This window comes from Oncorhynchus nerka, unplaced genomic scaffold, assembly GCF_034236695.1.
Source record: "Oncorhynchus nerka isolate Pitt River unplaced genomic scaffold, Oner_Uvic_2.0 unplaced_scaffold_5120, whole genome shotgun sequence".
Lineage (NCBI taxonomy): Eukaryota > Metazoa > Chordata > Actinopteri > Salmoniformes > Salmonidae > Oncorhynchus > Oncorhynchus nerka.
Window position 1 is genome coordinate 3463 of NW_027036187.1, and position 8874 is coordinate 12336.

At 49.0% G+C, this 8874-nt stretch overlaps 1 protein-coding gene across 1 annotated transcript; it reads left to right on the forward strand.

The window, feature by feature from the left end:
• Positions 1-5394: 5394 nt before the first annotated feature.
• Positions 5395-7269, forward strand: LOC115145371 (uncharacterized; the record flags this gene model as incomplete). Its single annotated transcript, XM_065014128.1, has 2 exons — positions 5395-6455; positions 7049-7269. Coding segments are annotated over exons 1-2 (1282 nt in total), but the record flags the coding sequence as incomplete, so codon positions are not given.
• Positions 7270-8874: the final 1605 nt, after the last annotated feature.

Sequence of the window (8874 nt, forward strand, 5' to 3'; positions counted from 1 at the left end):
GGTGTGGCAGTCCTGTGCAGGTGCTGGCAGTGTGGGTAGTAGGTGTGGCAGTGTGGGTAGTAGGTGCTTGGCAGTGTGTGTAGTAGGTGCTTGGCAAGTGTGTAGTAGGTGCTTGGCAGTGGGTAGTAGGTGCTTGGCAGTGTGGGTAGTAGGTGCTTGGCAGTCTGGGTAGTAGGTGTTACAGTGTGGGTAGTAGGGTGCTTGGCAGTGTGGGTAGTAGGTGCTTGGCAGTGTGGGTAGCAGGTGCTTGGCAGTGTGGGTAGTAGGTGCTTGGCAGTGTGGTGGTGTGTAGTAGGTGCTTGGCAGTGTGGGTAGTAGGTGCTTGGCAGTGTGTGTAGCAGGTGCTTGGCAGTGTGGGTGGTAGGTGCTTGGCGGTGTGGGTAGTAGGTGCTTGGCAGTGTGTGTAGTAGGTGCTTACAGTGGGTAGTAGGTGCTTGGCAGTGTGTGTAGTAGGTGCTTGGCAGTGTGGGGTAGGTGCTTGGCAGTGTGTGTAGTAGGTGCTTGGCAGTGTGTGTAGTAGGTGTGGCAGTGTGGGTAGTAGGTGCAGCAGTGTGTGTAGTAGGTGCTTGGCAGTGTGGTGTAGGTGCTTGGCAGTGTGTGTAGTAGGTGCTTGGCACAGTGTGGGTAGTAGGTGCTTGGCAGTGTGGGTAGTAGGTGCTTGGCAGAGGGTATTAGGTGCTTGGCAGTGTGGTGGTAGTAGGTGCTTGCAGTGTGTGTAGTAGGTGCTTGGCAGTGTGGGTAGTAGGTGCTTGGCAGTGTGTGTAGTAGGTGCTTGGCAGTGTGGGTAGTAGGTGCTTGGCAGTGTGGGTAGTAGGTGCTTGGCAGTGTGTGTAGTAGGTGCTTGGCAGTGTGGGTGGTAGGTGCTTGGCAGTGTGTGTAGTAGGTGCTTGGGCAGTGTGGGTAGTAGGTGCTTGGCAGTGTGGGTAGTAGGTGCTTGGCAGTGTGGGTGGTAGGTGCTTGGCAGTGTGGGTAGTAGGTGCTTGGCAGTGTGTAGTAGGTGCTTACAGTGTGTGTAGTAGTGTAAGGGTAGTAGGTGCTTGGCAGTGTGGGTGTAGGTGCTTGGCAGTGTGGGTAGTAGGTGCTTGGCAGTGTGTGTAGTAGGTGCTTGGCAGTGTGTGTAGGTGTAGGTAAGGGTAAGTAGGTGCTTGGCAGTGTGGGTAGTAGGTGCTTGGCAGTGTGGGTAGTAGGTGCTTGGCAGTGTGGGTAGTAGGTGCTGGAGGTTCTGGCAGTGTAGTAGGTGCTTGGCAGTGTGGGTAGTAGGTGCTTGGCAGGTGTGGGTAGTAGGTGCTTGGCAGTGTGTGTAGTAGGTGCTTGGCAGTGTGTGTAGTAGGTGCTTGGCAGTGTGGTAGTAGGTGCTTGGCAGTGTGGGTAGTAGGTGCTTGGCAGTGTGGGTAGTAGGTGCTTGGCAGTGTGTGTAGTAGGTGCTTGGCAGTCTGGGTGGTAGGTGCTTGGCAGTGTGTGTAGTAGGTGCTTGGCAGTGTGGGTAGTAGGTGCTTGGCAGTGTGGGTAGTAGGTGCTTGGCAGTGTGGGTAGTAGGTGCTTGGCAGTGTGGGTGGTAGGTAGTAGGTGGGTGGCAGTGTGGGTAGTAGGTGCTTGGCAGTGTGGGTAGTAGGTGCTTGGCAGTGTGGGTAGTAGGTGCTTGGCAGTAGGTGGAGTAGTAGGTGCTTGGCAGTGTGGGTAGTAGGTGCTTGGCAGTGTGGGTAGTAGGTGCTTAGCAGTGTGGGTAGTAGGTGCTTGGCAGTGTGTGTAGTAGGTGTGGCAGTGTGTGTAGTAGGTGTAGCAGTGTGTGTAGTAGGTGCTTGGCAGTGTGGGTAGTTGGTGCTTGGCAGTGTGGGTAGTTAGGTGCTTGGCAGTGTGTGTAGTAAGGTGCTTGGCAGTGTGGGTAGTAGGTGTGGCAGTGTGGGTATAGGTGCTTGGCAGTGTGTGTAGTAGGTGCTTGGCAGTCTGGGTAGTAGGTGCTTGGCAGTGTGGGTAGTAGGTGCTTGGCAGTCTGTGTAGTAGGTGCTTGGCAGTCTGTGTAGTAGGTGCTTGGCAGTGTGTGTGGTAGGTGTGGCAGTGTGGGTAGTAGAGTGCTTGGCAGTGTGGGTAGTAGGTGCTTAGCAGTGTGGGTAGTAGGTGCTTGGCAGTGTGGGTAGTGGGTGCTTGGCAGTGTGGGTGGTAGGTGCTTGGCAGTGTGGGTAGTAGGTGCTTGGCAGTGTGGGTAGTGGGTGCTTGGCAGTGTGGGTGTGGGTGCTTGGCAGTGTGGGTAGTAGGTGTGGCAGTGTGGGTAGTAGGTGCTTGGCAGTGTGTGTGGTAGGTGCTTGGCAGTGTGGGTAGTAGGTGCTTGGCAGTGTGGGTAGTAGATTGCTTGGCAGTGTGGGTAGTAGGTGTAGCAGTGTGGGTAGTAGGTGCTTTGGCAGTGTGTGTAGTAGGTGCTTGGCAGTGTGGGTAGTAGGTGCTTGGCAGTGTGTGTAGTAGGTGCTTGGCAGTGTGTGTAGTAGGTGCTTGGCAGTGTGGGTAGTAGGTGCTTGGCAGTGTGGGTAGTAGGTGCTTGGCAGTGTGGGTAGTAGGTGCTTGGCAGTGTGGGTAGTAGGTGCTTGGCAGTGTGTGTAGTAGGTGCTTGGCAGTGTGGGTAGTAGGTGCTTGGCAGTGTGGGTAGTAGGTGCTTGGCAGTGTGGGTAGTAGGTGCTTGGCAGTGTGGGTAGTAGGTGTGGCGTGTGGGTAGTAGGTGCTGGCAGTGTGGGTAGTAGGTGCTTGGCAGTGTGGGTAGTAGGTGCTTGGCAGTGTGTGTAGTAGGTGCTTGGCAGTGTGGGTAGTAGGTGCTTGGCAGTGTGTGTAGTAGGTGCTTGGCAGTGTGGGTAGTAGGTGCTTGGCAGTGTGGGTAGTAGGTGCTTGGCAGTGTGTGTAGTAGGTGCTTGGCAGTGTGGGTAGTAGGTGCTGGCAGTGTGGGTAGTAGGTGCTTGGCAGTGTGTGTAGTAGGTGCTTGGCAGTGTGTGGTAGTAGGTGCTTGGCAGTGTGTGTAGTAGGTGCTTGGCAGTGTGGGTAGTAGGTGCTTGGCAGTGTGGGTAGTAGGTGCTTGGCAGTGTGTGTAGTAGGTGCTTGGCAGTGTGGGTAGTAGGTGCTTGGCAGTGTGGGTAGTAGGTGCTTGGCAGTGTGTGTAGTAGGTGCTTGGCAGTGTGGGTAGTAGGTGCTTGGCAGTGTGGGTAGTAGGTGCTTGGCAGTGTGGGTAGTAGGTGCTTGGCAGTGTGGGTAGTAGGTGCTTGGCAGTGTGTGTAGTAGGTGCTTGGCAGTGTGGGTAGTAGGTGCTTGGCAGTGTGGGTAGTAGGTGCTTGGCAGTGTGGGTAGTAGGTGCTTGGCAGTGTGGGTAGTAGGTGCTTGGCAGTGTGTGTAGTAGGTGCTTGGCAGTGTGGGTAGTAGGTGCTTGGCAGTGTGGGTAGTAGGTGCTTGGCAGTGTGTGTAGTAGGTGCTTGGCAGTGTGGGTAGTAGGTGCTTGGCAGTGTGGTGGTAGGTGCTTGGCAGTGTGGGTAGTGAGTGTGCAGCAGTGTGGGTAGTAGGTGCTTGGCAGTGTGGGTAGTAGGTGCTTGGCAGTGTGGGTAGTAGGTGTGGCAGTGTGGGTAGTAGGTAAGGGTAGTAGTGTGGCAGTGTGTGTAGTAGGTGCTTGGCAGTGTGGGTAGTAGGTGGGGTAGTAGGTGTGGCAGTGTGGGTGGTGGGTGCTTGCAGTGTGGGTAGTAGGTCTTGGCAGTGTGGGTAGTAGGTGCTTGGCAGTGTGGGTAGTAGGTAAGGGTAGTAGGTGCTTGGCAGTGTGGGTGGTGGGTGCTTGGCAGTGTGGGTAGTAGGTGCTTGGCAGTGTGGGTAGTAGGTGCTTGGCAGTGTGGGTAGTAGGTGTAGCAGTGTGGGTAGTAGGTGCTTGGCAGTGTGGGTAGTAGGTAAGGGCCTAAGAATGTCCATTTGTTTGTCTACCTGCCATTTTAAATACAATGCATCTATTGAAGTAAACCTATAAACACGAGCTGAGTTTGAATAAGACTTCCGATTACCACTTCGCATTTAGAACGGTTGGTTTATTATAGTTAATAAATAACCACATCATTGGTGAATCACTAGATAAAACAAATGCATGTGTCTTTAAAAAATATCTTTATTATGGTTAAGGAAACCAAGCAGCACATTTTTCCCATAAAAAAACAAAAGTCATCAAGAATATTAACAATTATTACACTGTGAATATCTTTCCATAATTGTTTTACATGTAGACAATGCCAAAATAAATGTGAAACTGTTTCTGGATGCTCAACACAAAAAGTACAATCAATGTTAATGTATTTTTGAGTTTCTTCAGGTATGATTCACAGGGTATGCATGGATCATTCTGAAAGAGACCTCTTTGACCTTGTTAACAAGCAAGTTTTTGTGTGGTAATAAGCAGACTTTTTCCCAACAGATATTAGTGACCAATCTATTCCAGTAATTAATGACATAATGGCATTGCAAGCCGTCTGGCATTGCAAGCTGGTCGATGTACGCGTCATCACGCTCCCTCATCTGATTGGTCAGTGGGTGGGATTTCTGACTTTTGTGGCTGTGGTAACGACCAAACTCCTCAACACGTAATCTACATTTGCTGGATGACGCTGGATGATGACGTTTGATTTTAGGACATAAACAACATGGATGAGAAGCGCTGAAAAGGCAAATCGATCTGTTGCAAAGTAATGTGGTGTTTTACAGTACAGTTAACATTACTGATACACTATATTTAATAATACTTACAATTGAAAGCTGTCACGCTGGCTGTTATAACCACCACGTTCTCTGTTGATGCCTACCTAACGCTATCTAATTTAGCTGGTGCAAATTGACGTTGCTAGCTAGATACACGCTTTTCAATTTTTAATTAACCACTGTTGCCAGCTACTTCTTAACCTCTTTCTGTCATCTCACAGATCTCATCAATAACCATAGAAGTATCCATGGGGATACCCCTTCTTGTTCATGCAGCAGTGGCGCAGCGAGACCACCAGCCCGAGGCAGGGTCCCAGCTCCTTTTCAGCCCCACATTCCCCTCCTTGTGGTGGGCCTCACCCACCTCAACCCTACAGGACATGGAGGAAGAGCTACACTCTCAGTAGCAAGACCAGCTCATCCCAGCACAGTAGACCTACTACACAGACTGAAGCCACTCTCTAGAGCAGCAGGGTAGACCAATACAAGATTACTGACCTCTTTAGATTCACAGCACCAACTCCTCTACTGGGTTCCTGTCCCTTCATGCTGAATGCCCAACACAGTCCAGCCACAGCAGTAAGGACTAGCTAGAGGAGAGAAGGATGGAACAAAATGGAGCTCGATCCTAGGGATCTAACAGGGCCAAGGGGCCCAGCAGTACGCACTCACAGGGGGAGTGAGGCAGGTATGATGGGGACAGGCAGTGGATCCACAGCTATAGAGACAGAGACTGAACCCGGCAGAGGAAGGACAGGACCTGGGGGCAAGGCTGGGCTGGGAGTTTCAGCGAAGAGCATAGGACTTGGGCTGCCTCTGATAATGACCGCCCCTGGACAAATGGACTTGTCAGGTGTCCCTGCCAAAATTATCACCATTGCCACCAGGGTTCAGAGCACTGCTCAGCTACATATTAAACATTGCGTGACTGGGAATACAGCAGCTAAGCAGGTTGTCCCCAAGGCAACCTCCAACAGCAACCCCACCCCTAGCGATGCCAATTCACTTCCTCTACCCCTTCCACCTCCTCTCTCTGCTCCCCCTAGTGCCTCTCTCCGTCCCAGGTCCAAGCTCACCTCAGCCCAGCCAGCCTCCTCTCCACAGAACCACTCCAAGTTTACCTGGGTGAAGAGCCATCAGCCAGGAGGAGTCAGGCCCAGCCAGGCCAGAATAGAGTCCCGGCCCCCAGATAATCTAATCACATCTGTCACCACCACAGTCTCCCATTCTGGGGTCCCTAGCAGTTTCTCATCCAGCCCCAGTTCCAGTAGGAAAGCCTTTGCCCCCAGAAAAAAGGTTGCCCGTAGGCTCAGTTTATCCACTGCAGTCCCTAAGACCTCCAAGTACACCTGGGTGTCCTCCGCTGCAGGGGTCCAGGCTAGGCTGTCCCGGAAGCCTCTCTCACCCAAAGACCTGGCCCTGGCTCTGCCCCAGAGAGCTGCAGAGGGGTTGGTTGCCAAGAAACCAAAATCCCCAAATCCTTTAGCCAAGCAGCGTAAGGCAGCAGCGGCCTCCTGCTCTACTACCCTCAGTAGTCGCTACTGCTGGAAGGCAGGTTCTGGGGGAGGGGGGCAGACTGGCTCTGGGACAGGGTCCAGAGGTGGGTCTCTGTTCCGCTGGACCTCTGAGAAAGAGAATGGGGCCAAGGGGGGGTCCAGTGTCCCTCCATCTGTAACTCAACGCACCGCCTCCTCTTCCCCTGGAGGGTTCAAACTCAGGAGCAGGATGAAGATCATCAGGAGGTCAGTTAGCAGGTGAGAAAGAAGAGGATGAGGGCAGCCAGTGATTTCTTTTCTCATTCATTCTCTTACTATAGAGAGCAATAGTAATGGCGTCTGTTTGTAAGCACTAACTCCGCCATGGCTCGTTGGGTCAAAGCCTATGGGGAGCTGAATTGGGGTGTAGATAAATGGGAAAATAAGGTCTGTGGCAAACACAAGCTTAGGAGATCTTATACATTTTCTTTGAGATCATTTTCTTCTAATTACTTTTTGTGAATTTTTAAGCATTTATGTTAAAGAAAATAGAAATTAAAGGTCATGTTAACTCAGGGGTTACCAAACATTTTCGCTCAGGCTCCTCTTCCAGCATTAGGATCCTGCGCCCCCCTTTCAAGCGCTCACGCCATGTCTCTTACCATTGGCAAAAGCACTATTCATGACAAACTGTTCACACCCCTCTTGGCAGAGGAATTTATATTATTTCCACACTACCTCTAACACACACACACACACACACACACACACACACACAGACAGACAGACAGACAGACCAGACCAGACCAGACCAGACCAGACCAGACCAGACAGACATCTACCTCTAACACACACTCTCCTATGTATTACAGTGGGTCTGGGGCAGAACGGAGATCCAGCCCAGCAGCCATGACCCTGATCAGCCGCTACTCTCTGCGCCTTAGGACACACACTCTGGTCCGGACACAAACTGCAGTGAGGACACGCACCCTTGTCCAGAGCCCGGGGGGTGTGAAGAGGACCCCGTCCCTTGAACTGGTCTCATTTGGCAGACACAAGCTACGATGTCTCTCCCCCAACCCCTCCAGGACAGGTAGGAAAAGAGAGCTTGGAAAAAGGGGCAAACACACATGATGTACAGTCTTATTGGGGCCAGTAGGTTTTTCTGACCTTGGCTAGTGACCTGAACAAAAAACCATCTTCCATGTAACTCCAAAATCAATGGAGGAATTAATGGAGTTCTTTTACATTCTAACATTTCAATTTTTATAAGTTTCGCTAGCAGGGTTCGGGTGAATTCCACAAATTAAATTCCAACTCAATTCCCTCTCCCTATAAATTCCATCAATTCAACATTCCAGCAGGGTTGGGGTCAATTCCTCAAATTCAATTCCAATGTAATTCCTCTCCATTTAAATGCCATCAATTCAATACAAAATTCCATAGCAGTTCTTTCAATTCAGAGTAAATTCCAATTCCAATTCTGAGTCAATAAAAATACAATTGAATTATTCTGCCACAACAATTCACTCAATTCAATTCATCTCAAATACAAATTATAAATCAATTCAAAACTACAATTCTTAATTCAATATTCTGCCACAACAATTCAAATAATTACATTTCCTCACTCGACCAATTCCCTGAATTTAAATTCCTTCTTTCAACTCAAGCCAAACACAAGCCAATTACCTCAACTCATGGCAGATTCCAAAGACAAACTTAACCTCTTGACAAATTAAGAGGGAATATTCCTGGTAAACATCAATGTCCCCAGAATTCTGAAAACATTCAGGAATTTGGGGCTTAACATATAAAATAATACAATAAGATGCTTTTCAAATTGAAACATACCATCATAAAGATGTTAAACGTTATCCTAAATATAACCCATCCAATTAGTGAATATCATAGATAAGTTATGGCTGCCCTTATGGATGTCATAAGGTGAATGCACCAATTTGTAAGTCGCTCTGGATAAGAGCGTCTGCTAAATGACTTAAATGTAATGTAAATGTAGTTAAAGCTGTTTAATACGAACAGCATCACATAGTGCAGATAATGCTGAATTCTCAATTCCACTCGATAGCGGCTGCTGTTTTATTCATTATTGTGATATACAGTTTTTCCCCAATTGTTTTGGAACAGTGTAGGGAACAAAGCTCCATGCTCTAAAAACAATTGCCAAACCTGTTTTCATGAGTTTGGGAAAACACCTAAAACACATTTACTCCATGTTTTTAATATTCAAACGAAACCCTTTATTTAACATACCCATTATGTAACATTTACACATCAGTTGCCTCAAATGTTTAGTTCGAAACAAGATTCATGTGGACAACACTCCCAGCAACAAGCAACATGTGTGCTTCCGCACCGGGACCAGTGTTCAATTCCCGCTTCCACCTTTCATGCATTTGGTCTGTCTAAATAAAGCACACATTCTACAGGTAGAGTGGAATTCCACTCCAAATAATGTATGATAAGTTTATTAGTTCAGTAGTTACATTTACACTCAGTGTTGTCAAATAAACTGTTGGTGTTAATAACTTGAGTTGAGTGTGATTGTCATTTTTACTCTGTGTAGAGTTCAGAACTATAGCCATCATCGCATATTCAGAACCATAGCCATCATTATCATATCTCCCAGCATGCTTTATTGCAGGTTGATTTTTTTTGAATTGTTTATTACAAGTTC